The 19144-nt window shown below is 43.1% G+C and overlaps 1 protein-coding gene across 3 annotated transcripts in view; it reads left to right on the top strand.

Moving 5' to 3' along the window:
- LOC140145929 (nidogen-1-like) overlaps positions 1-19144 on the top strand; it is a 67271-nt gene that overhangs the window by 11988 nt on the left and 36139 nt on the right. For all 3 annotated transcript variants that reach the window (XM_072167665.1, XM_072167663.1, XM_072167664.1), the window contains exons 2-5: positions 6359-6486; positions 7354-7531; positions 10217-10422; positions 11668-11978. In XM_072167665.1, the coding sequence (XP_072023766.1) occupies positions 6359-6486; positions 7354-7531; positions 10217-10422; positions 11668-11978 (823 nt within the window). The remainder of the gene's footprint in view (positions 1-6358; positions 6487-7353; positions 7532-10216; positions 10423-11667; positions 11979-19144) is intronic.

Raw genomic sequence — 19144 nt, 5'->3', positions numbered from 1 at the left:
TTTTATGAATGTTATCAAAACATTTTTATACCATATATAACCGCCATTTAAACCTTTTGGTTGTGTGATATCTTACCATTTGACTAGGGCTCCACCAGATTGTTTCCAGAGTGCAACAATAAAGTGTTCTGAAAACAAAAACAAACAAAAACCCACTCAAATCAGCAACAAGTTCACACTTCAGTATAATTTCAATAATTGTTCTGTGTAATAGTACAAACTGCCAGATTGAGCGTAAGAATCTTGGCCAGGGAATCTTTGGATGACAATATTGTGAAATGATCCTTGTCAACCACAAATAGTAATTGTTTCATTTTGTTCCAAGGTCAAATATTACATGAAAACAACCAACAAGTTAATTGTAGGAGATCTATGCACGTACCACTGGTTGACAACGTAAATTACACAAATTCAATGAATGGAACAACCAAGTTTTAGCATACTAGTAAACCTGTCATGTAGTAACCATATTAAACAACACAAGTTCATTATTGCATAAGGATTGCCTGAAGGGAAATCAAGCTACATATTTGGAGAGAGTAAACTCGTGCAATAATATTTGGATACCAAACATGATGCATTATATTTCAATATTACACCAATAAAAAAAAAACCTCATGCAAAATGTCACTGAGTTTAGAACATTTAAAATGATATAGGAACTTTCGGGATAGCCTGTATGTTATATTTTTCATTTTGAAGAAACTCATAATTGGAGAAATATTACTTTAACAAGATTTAGCACCAGACTAATCAGGAGGGGTATAGATTCCTATATGCCTCAAGTCAGGGGAGGGGTCTGGGGTTCAAGTCCCAGAACATGCAGGTTTGGAGCATATCTGGCAGCCTCTGGCTCGTAAGGCACTTGAAACTTGATTCTGAGTTTAGTGTCCACCGCCCGCGTTATGAATTTTGTGCCGCATTTGAGATGTAAAATCTGAAAATAATTCATTATTTTGCAAATTACTATTAAACCAGAAAGAAAATTTGTTCTGCAAAATTTTTAAACCCTTTTTTTTTTTTTTGAACCCTTCAAAAACTATAGAAAGCCTGGAGAACTATTTTAGATGAATCCATCTAAATATTTTAGCATTAAAAATATACAGGTTTTTGACCCTTGCCCTATCCAATTATTTCAATTATACCTTAGGGATACCAGGGTAGACTAGAAGAGAAATCTTTTTACCAGATGGACATTGTTATGTTGTAAATAATTTAACTAGGAAAGACCTAGTTTTGACAAATTGGTGCCAAAAATGTATTTCATAATGTTCTGCATGATTGTAATTTTTGTATAAATGAGTCAATCCCACCCCCCATTTCCCACTATCCTCAAATGTATACGGAGAGGTTAGTACAAATTGGAGTGAAGAAGACTGGCATGGTATACTTCGGAATACATTTAGTTTGCTTTAAAACTTGAAAAACAAAAAGCAAAATAATTATACTTTTATAAATGTTTATGTGTGTTTGTGACATTATATTGCGACTGGCGATACCCAATTAGAATGAACAAAAGCGCATAAGCATTGGTAAAAGGCCGCTGATAATGAAACCTTGAAAATAATGAATAATGAATAAATGAATAATGAAATAGTTGCCTCATTATGAGCTGAAAAAAATGGGACGCTAAACTCAACATCAAGTTTCAATAGCCTAATCTAGTGGTATGCATGTTATGTTTACATTGTAAAATTGATCTTGTGGGTGTCTGATGTGTGATTCTTGGATTCTCCTTGTATATTAATGCTCTGCATGCTAGCCATAGGCTTCAACATAAAAAGTCCCAAGTTTTGAGATATGTTGTCAAAATATCAAGAGCTATCTTAAGAACCACTGACCCAATACTAGGCTTGTTTGTACTCATTTTAATGCATTTTTCATGTTGATTCCAAATATGCTCAGGAAAATTTACAATTCTGAAATTTTTGAATTAAAAAAAATTGAAACTTGTCATCTGCAGCCGACACCGCATCCGAGAGGATTAACATGATTATAAACAGTGATATTATCTTGACTTCTCCAGTTTGTTAGCCTCCCTATCTAAAAGCACATCACAACATTAACTACAAGAATTTGAAACAACAAGAACATGATTTTGAACTTGCTTTGAACTTGGTATAATGTTTGCAGGATGGGATCTACTGAAGATCCTGGAATGTCTGATAACATCAACTTACTCTACCTAATATGAAAACTAGGTCAAATGGTCAATTTGCTAGCAGCAATTATTTCATTCCAAGAATAGCAAAATAGTGGAATCAGAAATTTTAAGATGTGTGATTGTCTATAAATTGCACTGCTTTGAATGATTGAGAAATGTAGCTGGAACTTATAGATGATGAGGCCAAAAAAAAAAAAAAAAAAGGTCTGTTTCCCCTTTCAGCTCGAAAGTCGGTAGGTGAATTTTGTTTTAGATCTCAAAGTATTCTGTGGTATCTACAGCTTGCCATGGACCATTTGGTCAATGAGAAACACTTATAAACATCTCAAAAGAAGTAACTAACCCCCCTTAAATAATGGCCATTATTCAAAAACGAGCTATTGTATTACAAATCTGTAAAATGTGTTGGAAGCAGAATTTATTTCTGCGCATTTTGACACCTCATTGGATACGATAGCTCAGAAAACAATAAAACGCCGGCCAATTTAATGTAGTGAGGTCCAGATTTGAAAGTTGCACTTACATCTACATCTACATCTACGCTGATACTGGAACAGGACCTGAGAAGGTATACTTGTCCAGGGTGGCAAGGTAACACAATTCTTTACAATACAAAAACACTCAGATATCATTACACAGATTTCCTTCCATTACACTGAATACAAAATCAATACAATTTACTGCAACTTTCAAATCTTGGGTTACATAGATTTAAATGTAGGCTGTGACGTCAATATTTAGTCAATTGCTGCAAATGAGGTGTCAAAATGTGCAGATATAAATTCTGCTTCCAACGCAATTTACAGATTTGTAATACATTCACCCGTTTTTGAATAATGGTCATTATTCAAGGGGGGTTAGTTACTTTTTTTGAGATGTTTAGTTAATCATAGAATAATTCTAGCTCGTTTGCAGGCACAGGCCGTTGTGTAAGACTTTCAGCGAACAATTTTTGGTCTTGACTGAAGAGGTTTCATCAGGTCTGTTGATTAAGCAGCTATTCAAAGTTCTTTGCCAAGACCAAAAAACTTACGTTTTTCTGCTGACAGTATCGCCATAAACCTTCTGGCTTTCTCAAAGCAATTGATGTTGTCTTAAACCAGTGATATGAGACAAAGTTCTCCCTGCTTAAATATCACAGATTTTGTAACACAAAATCTATGCTAATATGCAGACTTCAAGTGCATATTTACAAGGATTTCCTTCAAAGATTACATCAGCATATTTACATGTATTTATATACATAAAGTGTTTAAAGTTTAAACTTGGTGAAGTATAGTATTTCCTTCATTGCACATGTACCTCATGTGCAGGAATGTGTCTGCCCTTCGGGTCTAATAGCCTATCCAGCAATTTTGTAAAAGAAAAAAACATTACTGTTTTTAATCATCACCACTGATGTTATAATACGACAGAGAGCTATTTTTGTTACAGTTTTCAGTTGACAAAATATAGATTGGGATAGGTTTATAAAGTGTGAAGTGTCCTGAGGCTTGTGGATCAACGTCTAGGCTAAATTATAACTGCGGCAGGTCCCGGACAGAACCTGAATCCAGTCAGAAGCTATCTCATTGGGCGATGAAAATATAATACGAAAAACATAGAAATATCCAAAACTATGGAACAATTTAGAGTAAATAAATATCCAAAACTATGGAACAATTTAAAGCGCATGAAAATTATGCCATGTTGAAGCTATGAAATTGGTGAAATATGGTGCAAATGTGGAATAAATCCTCACAAGTGCACAAAAATGGGCACTTTGGGGGCTAAAATGGCGAAATATGAGGTTAATTTGGCGAGAACCCCAAATACAGGTGCCAACATTGGGGGTGGTTGTATGGAACACCCCTGGCAAAATATTGAGGGATTTATTCTCCCCCGATCGATCTATGCTATACATTTGGCGAATTACCCACTTTGTTCCCAAAGTACAATCATGTGATTAGGATCGACCCTCGTCCCTCTAAACATTTCATCAAACATAAATCATGCATAACTTGCAAGTGCAAAGTCAGAATCAACTGAAGTTTTGGGAATACGCTTTTTCCGTGGATATCCTGCAAACATACCATAAAAAGAGGATGCTAGAATTGGAAAATACTTATTTTTTCTGTTTTCTGACAACCTTCTGTGTGTTACCGCATAATTTTACCTGCAGGGGAGATATTTCAAATAGCACTTTTAAGGGCACCACCTTGTAAAACACTTGACTGAACTGTGTTGGAACAAGAATATGAGTTTTAACTTAACTCATACCTTAAGGGAACATTATTTGAATAAAGTACTTTTGTAAATATGGTCAGTATCAGCATGATCATGTCCTTGCAACCTGCCTGCAAAAAGGTGAATAGTATGCATTGTATTATTTGCTTTAGGGCTACTAAAGTTAAATAAGACAAAAATAATGCAATCACATATTGTTAGAACACGCTGTTGGTCAATGGGCAGAGCTATAATCATGGAAATATTTGTTTGAACAAATTTGAAGGCCCCGGTTAAAGGGCTTCTTTAAAAATGGTCCTTTCTACCGTACCCCAGTACAATGTTGGCATGCCTAATATGCTCATCTTCACCATATCTTCTCCCACCATAGTTTGGTGGGGAAAGGGGTGGGAATATGTTTAAGATGAACATTGAGACAACATTATTATAATTCTTAGTTTCCAGTGACTCAATAGCATGCTTTACTAAGAAGAACAGAGAAATTAGAGTAGGTGTTTGCCAGTGAAGTGATCAACTTTATTTTTTATGTTTGAAAATATGCAAGGAACTTCAATAAATGTTCAATCAATTTGTTATTGTAACTACCGTTTCAATTTCTGGGATCAGTCAGATTTTTCAAACAATTTAAGACTTAAGAATGCTTTAACTTCATACAGATAAGTTTAATTGAGAACAAGGATCACTTTAAAAAGAAAAAGAAAAAGGGCCTCCCTTGTTTCCCCCTAGCACTGTTGGAAAAGACTGAAAACTACTAACAATGCTAATTTTACATTGAAAAAAAAAACCTCCCTTATCAATTTATGAAAATCCTCCAGACAAGATCGGCAAATCCTACTTTCTCACTTTTTCAACAGAAAAGTACACACATTAAGTTTGTCTGTTGCAGTCTTGGGAATTAAATTTTGTACAAAAGTATACCCACCAAAACTAACCTAATAAAATCAATCTGTTTTTCCACGCATTAGACAAGATTTGACATGAAAAATTAAGCTTTAAGTCGTTTCAGTAAAATTGAGGAAATGAGCCAATAAAGGCTATTGAATAGACTCTATTGTTAATCCACCGCTAAGGTTCAGGTTCAAGTTCATATGATTGGATGGACTTCAAAAACTTTATTACTTAGTTTGTACTTTGACAAATTATATGCTTAAGGCACTGTATTGAGAAGAGTGTTGCAAAGTTAAATGTTGAGCTTTAGGGCCATTCATAGAGTAACTTATTGCTAATTATTTTATCTACATGTACCTGCCCAAGCAGGCACATTGGCACTGGTACATGTAGTATAAATTCCAATTTTCTTTGCCTTATCTCAGATGTTCGGCTCAAAATTAAAGGGGGACATATCTGACAGTAACTGCTAACATTTTATGGAAAATAAATACTAATCTATTTTTTATAGAAATGCTATAATTATGGCTTTAAGGGGACAACTCAAAACATTGATGTAGCAGTAGTCATGATATAAATGATTTCCTTATTAGAAGGGAGAGGGTTGAAAAAAATATCAATGTTATTTTGACCCACATGGAGGGAGGGGTCAGCAATGAAATGGAACTAGTTGCATTTATATGACCTCTGGTTGATGTTTTGATTTGTTCCCTAGTATGCAAATGCAATGGATATAGCCATTCTGATTTCAAAATGTGGACCTTTTTTAAATATATAAAACCCGATTGGGCATTTTTTTATACTTTTGTTAATTTGGGGTTGGGGTTGGTGGTTGCACCCCCTGTGTACAGGCCTGATTGGCAGTTGATACAGCTGCATGGGGTGGCAAAAAAACTTATAGTTTACCTTAATTGTGAAATTTTTTACCCAAAGAGTGTGATTTTCTGTGACTTTTCATGTTCTGACTATTGAAAATTCCTGGATCCGCCCCTGCAAGATGTGGGAATGTCCCTCCTACCATCACTGTATGTATGTGAACTCAATAATAATGTTGTTTTGTTTTGTTTCATTTCATTTCAGGTAAATACTGATGGTGTGTTGACCTTTAACCCTGTTGCTCCTGGGTCATTACCATATGAACTAAGAACACCATTGGATCAGAGTCAAACCAAACTCATTGCTCCGTTTCTTGCAGATTTAGATACAACGTAAGTTTGCTAACTCTCTCCATGAGGGTGTTGACTCCAGATGACAAGTTTCGATTTTTTTTCTAAATCAAAAATTTCAGAATTATAAATTTTCATGACCATAATTGGAATCAGCATGAACAATTCATTAAAATTAGTACAAACTACTTGAAATTGGCCTAGTATTGGTTCAGTGGTTCTTAAAATAGCTCTTAATATTTTGAGAAAATATCTCAAAACTTGGACTTTTCATGTTGAAGCACGCATGAGCATTAATGTCAAGGGGACATGCAAACAATCTGTACTTCATGTGGTAAATACTGGGGGTGCAAGCAGTTTTGGCAAATTAAACGGGGGGAGGACAATCATTTTATAGGACACATTGTTTTGGCACGGTGGTAATTATTAAGAAACAGCACGAAAATGTTTAAAATTAATATGCAAATTTTCTTTCCTTCTCTTTCTTCAATCCTCTTTTTTAATTTCCCTCTTCTTTTTTGTGAGTATTTTTCAAGTTTTTTAATTTTATTTTTCTAATCTTCTCATTTTTCTTTCTTTCTTACTTTCTTTCAACCATTCTTTCTTTCTTTCAACCTTTCTTTCTTTCCTTCCTTCCATCCTTCTGCCCTTCCTCCTTTCCTTCCTTCTTTCTTTCTGTCCGTCTGTCCATCTGACAGTCTTTCTTTCTTTCTCTATATCCCTTCTTTCCTATTTTTGTCTTTCATTACTTTGTACTTCACTTTCAGGTTTCTAATGCAGTCCTTCTTCCTTTTGGGCATGTTATTATTTCATTTCCCCTTTTCTTCTTTCACATTTTCTTTGTTTCATTCATTCATTCTCAAATGGTTACCCTTTATTTAACACACATACTCAAATCTTTGTTCACAGTGATTCTGGCACAATTTATGCAAGGCATTCCAAATCTGTGCAAGATTTAGACATGGCAACACGTTTAATCACAACATTTTTCATCACAAACCCTACTAGCAGAGATTTTCGTGCCACAGGGGTGTCAATCGTCACTTGGGAGGATGTTCAGATGTTCAGAAATGATGGTTTCCAAGAGGTGAGTCAAGCCCAGAGAAGATATCTTGCTCTTCCCACAATGCATTTCTTCCATTTCAATTTTCTTTACTGATTGGCTATCAAGTAGTGCAAAATGTGTCAATCCCCGGGGTGTCAATAGTGACAAAAAATACCTTGATGAACACAACACATCCAAATCTTGCAAAATATGTGTATTTCTTGACTATTGACCAATGTTTAGCCAGTCTATTCTCAAGATGAAAACAAAGGGAACCTGCTCATATCCCTGTTCAAAGTAATAGTGTCATTTGATGCAATGAGGTGATGCATCTTGTTTGCAAAGGATTCTGGGAAGGGTAAGATCTTCCCTGATACAAGTTTCAGTGGGATGGAAAAGAAAATGGGCTATTCCATGTGAAATCCATATTCCCCCTATAAAAGATTTGAGAAGTCTTCTACAGAGGGAGTATGTTTTTAAATGGAATTGGCTAGGGTTAATTATTTTTAAACTCAGTATACTCCACTTGCAGGCCCGTAAACCAGGATTTATTTGAGGGAGCTAATTTTGAAGGAGTGGTATTTTTTATCAAAATTCAAAAATATCTAAAAGGCATAAAATCCTCTATTTTCGCTCGCCATGCTCGCAAATGGGACTTTTTTTTTCAACTTTGTCGATTAGGGGGGCGTCCGCCGTCTTGCCCCCCAGTTACGGGCCTGTCCCTTGTATGTCTTTAACTCTATTTTCCACGACAGGAGCAAGTATTTCAAATGGAAGTTATCCAATTGTCTATGCTATTTGAAACCCATACTCACACTGTGGAAGACTTAAGCCAAATCTTCCATAGGGGGTGTATGGATTTCAATTGGAATGGCACATTTTGCAATAGTTTAATCTATTTTGTTATTTAGCATGATAGGATAAGATTCAGCCAGGCTACAGCTTCTAGCCAGGCTCTTGTGAGGCAAACCTTTTAACCCCTCAAACAGACATTTGGGGCTATTTGTATGTTTTTACATACTTTGTGAAGCCAAACACTATGGACCACAATGGTCTCATCCCAATACCATAGTTCAATAACCTCAATCATAGAGTCTATGCCTCAATTAAACAATCAGAGTGCAAAATTTGACCTCAAATTGCAGAGTATGAGTTTTTGTACCCAAATTTTCAAAGGTCAATCAATGAATGTACAAATGTATTGGGGTTAAAGAAATGTGCCCTGATAGATGAGCATGTTGTGGATCCTAGTGAAATAGGGAAAATACTTTCAGATATTTTCTTAAAAGAACATTTGATAATCCAGCAGAAAGGATTGTACTAATTTGATTTGGAGAATAATTATTGTTTGAGCAATGTAAACAAGTGTTGTTAGCTGTTGTTAAGGGAACAAACCAAAATTTTTATGACATTATGTACGTGAAAGCACTTTTGACCGATATTTTAGATTTTTTTACTCCCTCCCCCTCTCCAATGAAAAGACTTTCTTTTATACAACATTATCAGACTTCTGGTTGTTCCCTAAAGTGTGGTACTGCTAATATACACGATCTCTCAGTCACCAGGCTAAATGCTTAGCACTTACAATTAATTAAGCACACTGTTTAATTGAAATTCTATTTAGAACCCAAAACAAACATGATATGCATGAGTCACGCCAGAATACAAGCATTAAGTCACTGGTAATGTTTTTCAAATTCAATTCTCTGAGGTTTTCCCATTTTCTCCGAAAATAGAGAACATAATAATTCATTTGATGTCACTCAGAGGGGGAAGGGGGGTACTCGGTACAAATGACCATACGGGGACGTGCCACAAATATGGGTACCATTTTCGGCCTTTTGGTATATCAATTACCCCTTTTTCTAGGCTAATTTTTGTATATGGATGGGTCCTTCTTTCAAAATTTTCTCAATTTTTTCGAAAAATAGCCCTATTTTGCCTCAATCTAGCCAAAATTTGGGAAATTTCGCTAAAAGTTTGGGGAAAATTTGTAAAACTAAAGCAATTTGGGTTAAATTCGGCGGACTTTTGGAATATCAATGTGTCCACAAATTTCTTGAAAAATTAGTAGGGGCCTATATTGATGGGTCCACTTTCAAATTCTCAGTGGCACACCCCTACCAAAACCAAACTTGAGTACCCCCCGGCTATGTCCAAAAGACAAGCTCTTATTTATTTTAAATTGTATTCCAGTTGTTATATTCCTCATTATCTTCAGAAATATTGATGAATAAGTTATCACAAAATAATCTGCTTCTGAATTTGGGAAGACATGACCTTAATCTTCCCCACACAGGCAATACGCCAGTGACAGTCTAGTGACAATCGGCAAAATTTTACAACACAATCATGCTACGAATCGGCACAATGGTAGAAATTTTCATAATTCACAAATTATGACATGATTGTAGTATTCCAACGACATTGAGCAGCATGGCTCGAAAAAGTGGGGAATTTGGGAAGCTCATTCCCAGGAAATGTTGGTGTTTGGAGGGAAATTCTGGTATTTGAGGGAAATTGTGTCTTTTTTGTATATGCTATAAATTGTGGGAAATTTAGCTTGCTTCCCAGAAGCCCTGTTGAGCAGACATGCAATACTAATTTCATAACACAATTATGACACGATCATAATTGACAGGAAAAACACTTTACGTGGACCAGACAGGGTCTGAAATGCCAAATTTTTTCATCATTTAATTTCTTTACCTTTCTTTTTTCGAACAGACTGTCACTTTCCAAGCCATCATCCCTAGCGATGGTACCAAGTCCTATGTCATCTTCCTTTATGATGATACCAATAAATTTCCTGCTCCTAGAGCTGTCCCTTATGCACCAATCATTGGGTTCAATTCAGGGCTGGATCAGAATGGCGGCTATCAATGGTCTATCATAGGAGGACAAACAGACACAGATGTTTACGATGCAACAAAGTAAGTAGCAATCACGCTATTCCAGTTGAAATCCATACACCCCCGTATTGAATACATGTCCTTAATATCTCACACAGGGAGTGCGAATTTCAAATGGGCTTACCTGAATGGGTGACTCCATTTGAAATCTACACTCCATGTGTGGGAGATTAAGGTCATGTCTTCCATAGGGGGTGTAAGGATTTCAACTGGAATAGCCCAATACCTACACCCAGTGGTACCACCAGGAGAGTGAGGGGGATAAGAATTGTGCATTTTTAGCTCCAAATAGTGTATGATTTTTTGTTCTGAATGAAGAAGGATCAAGCTGGGGGTGGACAAAGTTCATGTGGGGGGGGGGGGGGCACTCAAATATCTACAACACTAGGGATTTGTCAGTGTAAGAGTTTTGTTGAGTGTAGGTTCCAAGAAAATGGGGTCCTTCAGTGTGGGAACGCTAAAATTGGGTGTCACTGATCGTCAAAAGTAACTCTCTTGGCAAAAATGCCGTGTGCAATTTTGAAGCTGAAATGGTTACAGAACTTTTAAATTTGTTAAAAATGTGCACAAAGCGCGCAAAAATTTGGAGATGCGGTGTAAATTTCTAATAAAAAAGAGGGTCATTGGGTGTAAGCTGATGAAAAAGGGGGTCATTGTGTGTAGAGTTTGTATCAAAAATTGGTACATGTCACATACAAATATATGGGAGGGGGCAAAAAATAATCAACACATTTTGCACAAAATTGCTGCATACACAAAATGAAAAGTATGGGTTTTTACTGGGATGGCAACTGAGGGTGCAAGAGTTCTGACTGGGGGAGCATTTTCCCCCATCCTCCCAAGGTGCTGCAACAGCATATTCATCATACGTTAGTGCAGCCAGTTAACTCACCCCGCAGGGGACTCACATATATAAAGTATACAGGGATGTGCCGCTCTAAAGGGTCTTTTTTTTTTTTTGCAAGAAAACGCTAAACATGGGTCCCGATTTGAGTTAAAATCCCTAAACATGGATCTCAATTTGAAACAAATGGTCAAACACTATCAAATCAGCCTTTTTAGGCATAAAAAAATTTCTCAACATGGGTCCTGATTTGAAAAAAAAAACCCTGTTAAATCAGCTGTTTTTTGTAAAAAAAAATCCCTAAACATGGGTAGGGGCTTCAGAGTGCCAGCTGCACATCCCTGTCCAAATTTAATTTGAGTACCCCTCCCCCGCCCTCCTGAGAACTCACCTTCATTCATCTTCTCCAACATTTTTTTCAGAGCCAGTAATGTTAATCAAAATGGAGTGATGGCTTTCCAAATCGATGGCGCCGACCCAACAGGGCCAGACTACCAGGAAGGTGAAGGATCAGGGGGTGGCGTTAACCCTGGACCAGGAGATAATGGAGGTGGTACCGGTGGCAATAACGGTGGTAATACTGGTGGCAATACTGGTGGCAATACAGGTGGCAATACTGGTGGCAATACTGGTGGCAACACAGGTGGCAATACAGGTGGCAATACTGGCGGCAATACAGGCGGCAATACTGGTGGCAATACTGGCCCCAATACTGGCCCAGATGGAAACATTGGTAAGAACACATGAATTTCCAGTGGCATAGTCAAAGAGGCCCAAGTGGGGCCTGTTTATTGTGATATAAACGTATGTGGATATGTGCAAGTTTCCTTACTTCATCTCTTACTCATTACTTTGATGCTAATGCCTCTTCAATGTGGTACTATAAATGTTAATGTATCACACAGCTTTCTGTGTTATTGCACACAACCAGGCCCATATCAGGCCTGTGCAGTGAGGGAAACACCCCCCCCCCCATAAATTTGCAAATGGACGATCTGTAAAAAATAGAAAAAATTATACCGAAAATATCAACATTTTTGATAAATATACCCCAAATATGAACTTTATGTGAAATTTGTTTAAAAAATCAATTGCAGAGAGGATTAAGGTATACTTTAGGAATGAATTGGTCTTGAAAATGCCTGTATTTGGATGATACACACCCCCACAAAACATTTCGGTTACAGGCCTGCACACAACTCTAGTCATGCTTTTATAGAAACATGCAAAATTGTTGGCAATTTCTGACTCCAAATTTAGGCTTGGCATTTAGAATTGACATTCCCATCTTGGGAAAGTTTGTTGTACCAGGTGTAAATAATTGAATCGAGTTTGGAAAGATATAATTTTAACATTATGCATTCAAATATGATAGCAAGTCCACAATGGCTATTGTGCAATCATTCTGTGGTGTGAATGGAACACTTCATTTTTATGCGTCAGTTCAGTTGAATCTTACTTTTACAAAAAATTACTCTTATATCTTTACTGTTTCTACAATAGTTCATGATAAACTCAAAGAAATCAAAATATTTTTGGTGCAAAGAAATCAAAATGTTTGGTGCAATATACTGACTCAGTACACCGGTCGATCTTACCGTTTCCGATGTTGATTAAGATACTTCTTGCATCGATCCCGAGATGCGGAAAAACCAATAGTCATTTTGTCCCACATAAATGAATAAATAACAAAACCCCCGATCCCCGGTGGACTCACCCAAAAGGTGACGTCACACCATATGATCGTCCCTTATTCTCCTTGGTCTCCGACTGACACAGACGTGCCTATCGATTGTTCATAGCACTGTGTATCAATTTCTCGACCGAGGCGAGATATACGGTTGTAGTTTCACACCTTAGGTAAAACCAAACCGGTATTGTTCGGCTGAGGATAGTTTTGACGGCATTTTCTGGCGAAAAAAGTGACAAAAACGATCCAAAACTTAGCTACATATCGTGCCTCCGTTTGTATACGGGACACACGAGCAATTCAAAATGGCCGCTCGTTGGCGCCATTCATTTTGTTTCCCACGTAAAACAACCATTGCAGCCTGTAAGTTACAATAGATGTTTGTACATACACATTGTATTTCATGTACGGTAGGTTATTGTTGCTATGTTAGGGTGATTACTCTATCGTTATGTCTTCATTACCGTCCAATAAAGCCGAGTTAATCAGATATTCATACGGTGGGGATTGGTAGGGACCCGTCTGACATTTTAGTAATAAAGTTAGCCAGTCCTTACTTTACCACTAACGTTAGCGACCAGCCTCCGTGCTCAGGTTTGCTTACTGGGCTTGAGTCGCGTGTTGGGGGGGTAGTGCCCCCTCCCTTTTCTCCTCGCTCGCCTCGGCCCTGTCGGGCTTGCCCTTCCCTGGTGACGGAGCGGGACCCACACCCGCTCTGTTTCACCCACAGGGAGTGCTCACGATCTTCTAGATGTCTTTCTTTTGCTTAGGACTCTCCGAGTTCCAGCTTGACGATTGGGATAGGCTCCGTCATCGCCATAAGACGAAGAAGAAATCTACCAAGGGCACTGGTAAGGTCGACACGGTGGATTCTGCTGTGACAGCCCCTATGGGTCATGGCAGGTCTGCTTAGGGGCTCCGGTCCCCGGACAAGCAGGCGGTTCCTTCGGGACTGCTAAGAAGGCGTCCAAAGGCTCAGCAGCCAGCGAAAGCACTGACTATACGTCGGAGCAAAGTAGCAGGCAGCAGAGCGGTAACCACCAGCGAAAACCCTAGCGGGTTTTGCAGCAGGAGGATACCAGTCGATCACGGTAGATTCTGCTGTGACAGCCCCTATGGGTCATGGCAGGTCTGCTTAAGGGGCTCCGGTCCCGGACAAGCAGGCGGTTCCTTCGGGACTGCTAGCGCGTCCAAAGGCTCAGCAGCCAGCGAAAGCACTGACTATACGTCGGAGCAAAGTAGCAGGCAGCAGAGCGGTAACCACCAGCGAAAACCCTAAGCGGGTTTTGTAGCAGGAGGATACCAGCCCTCTAGCGAAAATCCTCACGGGGTTTTAGCAGGAGGACACCCGTCTGTTGCAGGCATGTCTCACGGGCTCAAACAGCCACAGTAGTAGCCAGCGACGGGCAGCATGCAAGGGTACCCGGGCTTGCCTGGGTTGAACCCTAGCATGCATGGGTTCAGCAGAGACGATACCGCGGCTAACGCTGTGGGTGTAGTCTTAGCAGAACCAACTGGGGTTGTCACACGGCAGCGTTCCATGGCGGGACCGCCGAGTGATACCCTGGGCCCTAGAATAGCTGCTGGCTGTCCACAGGGACTGGCTGGCGATTATTCAGGGGTTGGGCTCGCAGTCTCTCACGGGACAGCGACCCAGGTGCATTCGGTGGCAGCTACAAAGGCGAGCTACGGCTTGACTTCAGTGGTAGCCGCTATGCACCCGCCCATAGCTGCCGTGAGTGGTCCGCCACACACAGCGACCTTGGGCGAAGCTCTAGAGGGTACAGTGAGTAGCTTGAACAGCCTAGCTGATCAACAACCCACTTATGTCCTCGAGAGCCAGCGGAGCGTGGGTGATCCATTACCGTCAATGGGTCAATTACCCTCTCTTGATCGATCACTGTCAAATCAACAGGGCATAGCTCCATTGATTGGCGCTGCCTATTCAGGTGGCGAGGTGATTGATCGGGGTATGCACGCTCAGCTACCCGTGGTACTAGGCAAGCTCCCTCTAGCCAAGGGACAGCCGGTATAGCGGGTACCCATACGTATGGCTTGATCCCCTTGGGGGAACGCAGTGAGGCATGGGTACAGTGGTACACAGCCGGGAGCCCTCACGGGCACCTACGCTAGTGCCGCGCCGGTACCACGCCAGCACACAGCTTGATCCCCAAACAGGGAGCGCAGTGTGGCGAGGGTACAGCGGTCCACAGTTGGGATCCCTCACGGGCACCCACGCTGATACCGCACCGGTACCGCAGCACCCGCCTTAGTCGCCACAGTCTCTGTGGCAACAGGGGGGGGGAGGCGGTGCTGGTACTGCAGTACCATGGGGTTACCCTGGTGGCGGATCCTTTCAGGGTCAGCTGCGGCGGGGTATGCCCGTGGTACCCGCCGCAGGGTGTTTCTTCCACGGCCTAGCACCGTGGCAAGTGTCGCCTAGCGATGGCCACGCAGTACCAACATCAGCTGTTGACCAGGCCAGCCGGCATGGGGCTAACCCAGATCTTGATCAGGGTAGGCCCGTGCTGCTAAGCGCTAGGACGACGGCTGCGAGAGCATCGCGGACCCAGTGGTGCCATGGCGGATACCTCAGGGTCTTGCGGGAGTACTCCCTCTTCTGCTGGCAGGTAGTCGGCGAGCCACACAGTGGTTATGCCTTCTTACCCGCTTTCAGATGCCCGTCCTCAGTTACCGTCATCATCGGAGCATGATCACGGATACTGTGGGCGAGGGAAAGGAGTCGGAAGCTGAGTACGGTAGTGACATCACTACAGTCTCCTTCCCCGCTGCCCAGCGAGGGGAGCAACAGCACTGATCTTCCTCCGGACACCCCCTAAGGGGGAGTCCATGGAGGAGGACCAGGGATCCTTTCAGTAGGATGCTCAGCTGCTGCTTCCTCACTGGGGACGCCTGCACTCTCATTCGGCAAACCTCACGGGTAGATATCGTAGGGCTGTCGAGCTCAGTAGAGCTATGACGCCGCGTGCTTGCACGCTTCCTCTGCGTGTAACGCGGGAGGACCACGGGACCTACCTGAGGGGATCCGAGAGGGACCCAGATGTCGTCAAGCGTATCACGCTCAGACAACATCTGAGCTCTTCATGCGAGGTGAGCCTATTAGCGGTGCTAACAGCTAGCCTCAACTTGAGAGCTCCATGGGCCTAGCCCATAGGGTGTCCACTCAGCGCCCGGGGAGGGGCCTGCCACTCCAATCGCTCAGCGATGGAAAGGCAGGGTCCTTTTCTCTTTGGATGCTTCTGCGCCACGGTGGAGGACCGTGCAAAGAAGCTACCAACGGAGCACTCTGAAGAGGTCGGAAACTGCCCTTACCATGGGTAGGAGCTCCGACTTCAGCAGGCCGTGCACCACCAACAGTACCCGAGCCCACTACCTCTGCAGCACCCATTTCTGGGAGGCGCAAGGGCAGCACAGGAACAGCTGGCAAGCCCCGAAGAAGGGCAAGCGCTCTTACAAGGGAAGCTAGGCAGAGCATTCCTGGGGGCTCAGCAGTTTTTCCACAGGGGGATCTCCCAGTGGACGACCGCTTATGGCTTTCACCCAGAGGTGGGAAACCATCTCTGTTGAGCGCATGGGTATGGTCAGTGGTGAGTGGGGGTTACAGACTGGCAACCCAGTCTCCCACATTCGTCTGCACATTTCAGAGGTCCACAGTAGTGCCGTCAGGCGGCCCCCAGCGTCGGGCACTACTGACAGGGATCACACAGCTTCTCACAGGCGGGCGATTGTCCCGGTCTACCCCGTTCTACGGGTGATCTTGGAGCCATTGGCTCCAAGGAAGACTGGCGACAGGAGCCCCATCCGGAACCGCAGGCTGTTGAACACGTTCTTCAGGCCCAAGAGGTTCAGAATGGGGACTCTCGCCTCGGTGCTAGCCTGCTCCATCAGGGGCATGGGAACAGCATCGCTAGATCTCTCGGACGCCTATCTGCATATGCCAATCGCCTCTCAAGATCGGAGGCATCTGCGCTTCTAGGTACAGGATCAAAATTACCAGTTTTGATACCAGCCATCCGGCCTGTCCATCTCTCCCAGGGTGTTTAACACTCTTGGTCAGAGCGGTGGCATCGTACCTTAAGCACAGGGGTGTCAACATCAGTTGCTACCTGGACGTTTGGCTCATATACGGTCGCACTCCACTGAAGACTACGGGTCTCATGGGGTTGATAGTCCGTAGGGTGCGGGACCCTGGATTTTTTGATCAGCTTTAAAAAGTCCAGCGTGGTCCCGACGCAGCCACCCCCACTTGTAGGGGCCCAGATCACCCTCACGGAGGGGTTCGCGGTGCTCTCACCCGGCGGGTGGCGAACATGGTGCGGTGTGCCTGACTCTTGGCGAGTCTCGGGCAAAACCCGCTGTGGCATGGATGAAGGTGGTAGGCCTAATGGCCAGTATGGTAGACCTCGTACTGTACTGCCGTGTCTCCGTTAGGGCTTCCCCAACTCCACCTTCTAGCCTGCTTGCAGGCCCAGTCGTCACCCAATCTCCCTCGCGGTTCCGTTGTCGGAGATCGCGCGAGAGGAACTCTGGTGGTGGACCCATCAGCCCAATTTGACCCAGGGTGTCAGGTTTCCTGCACCCCGGTATGTCACGTAGTGAGCGACCATAGCGTCAAAAGCGGGGCTGGGGGTCCACATCCACGGAGACTCCGTCTCGGGCCTATGGGGGCCATAGAGACAGAGTTTCACATCAACCTCCCTCGCTTACGAGGAGGTGATCGTGGAATCACATACCGTTGTCCTGACGGATAACACAACCGTGGTAGCCTACCCCAACAGACAAGGGGACTCCGGGCCACCACGATTGAGCCTGCATGCACGACACCTGATAGGGTGGTGCAAGTTCAGGCAGATTACGATGAGAGCGATACACATCGCGGGCGTCACCAGCATCCTCGCGCACAATCTGTCACGAGGAAGGGTGTCGGGACCAGCAGAATGGTCCCTTGCTCCGCAGGTCGCTCAGGCGATCTTCAAGGGGATGTACCACCCTCGAAAGATCTGTTCGCATCTCATCGCAATCATCCACTGCCGGTGTACTGCTCAAGGGTCGCGGACCCCAAGCATTCACCGTGGACGCTCTGTCCATAGACTGGGGAGGGATGACAGCTTATGCAGTCCCTCCGATCTCACTACTCATGAGGGTGGTGGCCAAGATCGGGTGGGAAGACTGCATTGTCATTCTGCTAGCGGCAAGGCGCTGGCACTCCCAGTACCAGATCTACTCCGGATGCCCGGAGCGGAGGTACCCAGTCTATCACTAGAGCACCTGCAGTTAGCTGCATGGCCCTTACCAGGGAACACGCAGCGGAGGGATACTTTTCATCAGAAGCTGTTTTTCTCATCGCCGGGCTGAGCGGAAGTCTACCCTCCGTGACGTATAGCCAGAGTCTGGCTCCATACTACGCTTGGGGCAATGAGACAAATAGCTCTCCCGCTAGAACCTCTGTGCTGCTAGTTCCGGAGTTTCTGACAGAAAAGTTCCAAGCAAGACTTCAGCGGGCCACTGGGGCCAACTATAAGTCAGCTGTCCTCTCCATTCACCGAGGTTTCGAGGCGGTCGACTATCATAGCCGATGGTTACCTTATTAGTCTCACGCCTCGGACGGTATGTTCAACGAGTGTCTACCAAAAAGGAAAGTGATCCTCCTAAGGGATCCCAACACAGTCTTAGATTACTTTAAGGGTCACCCTTTTGACCTTCCGTCAAAAGCGCCGCTTAAATACGTAACTCTCAAGATGGCTTTCCGGTTTGGCGTTGGCTTCGGACGGCGGTGCTGAGTTGCACACGGTCTCGAGGTTAGCTTCCGTGTTCACAAACACTGGAGCGACACTGTTTCGGGCGCTCTGTTCTCGTGACTCTGAACGGGCGCGGTGCATACCGACATTCGTCCCTCTCCAATCCCCAGGGTTGGGCAAGGTTCGGCTGAAGCCAAAGATAGGCTGGGGTGTCCGATAAGGCGCTGCAGCACTATTTCTTCCGAACACAAGCCTTGCGAGGGACTCACGACCGCATTCATCACCCTTACAGAGCCTTTCGGTCCAGCCGCTGTCGCGATGGCTGGTCCAGGTGTTGGTGGGGTCCGGGGGATCGCGAAGGTTTCGCGTCCCACGACCCACTCGACACGAGCTATCTCATCATCTTGGGTATACCGTTCGGTTGTCCCTTGAGGAGATCTAGCAGGCGGT

Source organism: Amphiura filiformis, chromosome 2 (assembly GCF_039555335.1).
Source record: "Amphiura filiformis chromosome 2, Afil_fr2py, whole genome shotgun sequence".
In the NCBI taxonomy this organism is placed as follows: Eukaryota; Metazoa; Echinodermata; class Ophiuroidea; order Amphilepidida; family Amphiuridae; genus Amphiura; species Amphiura filiformis.
This window is presented reverse-complemented; position numbering and strand designations above follow the sequence as displayed.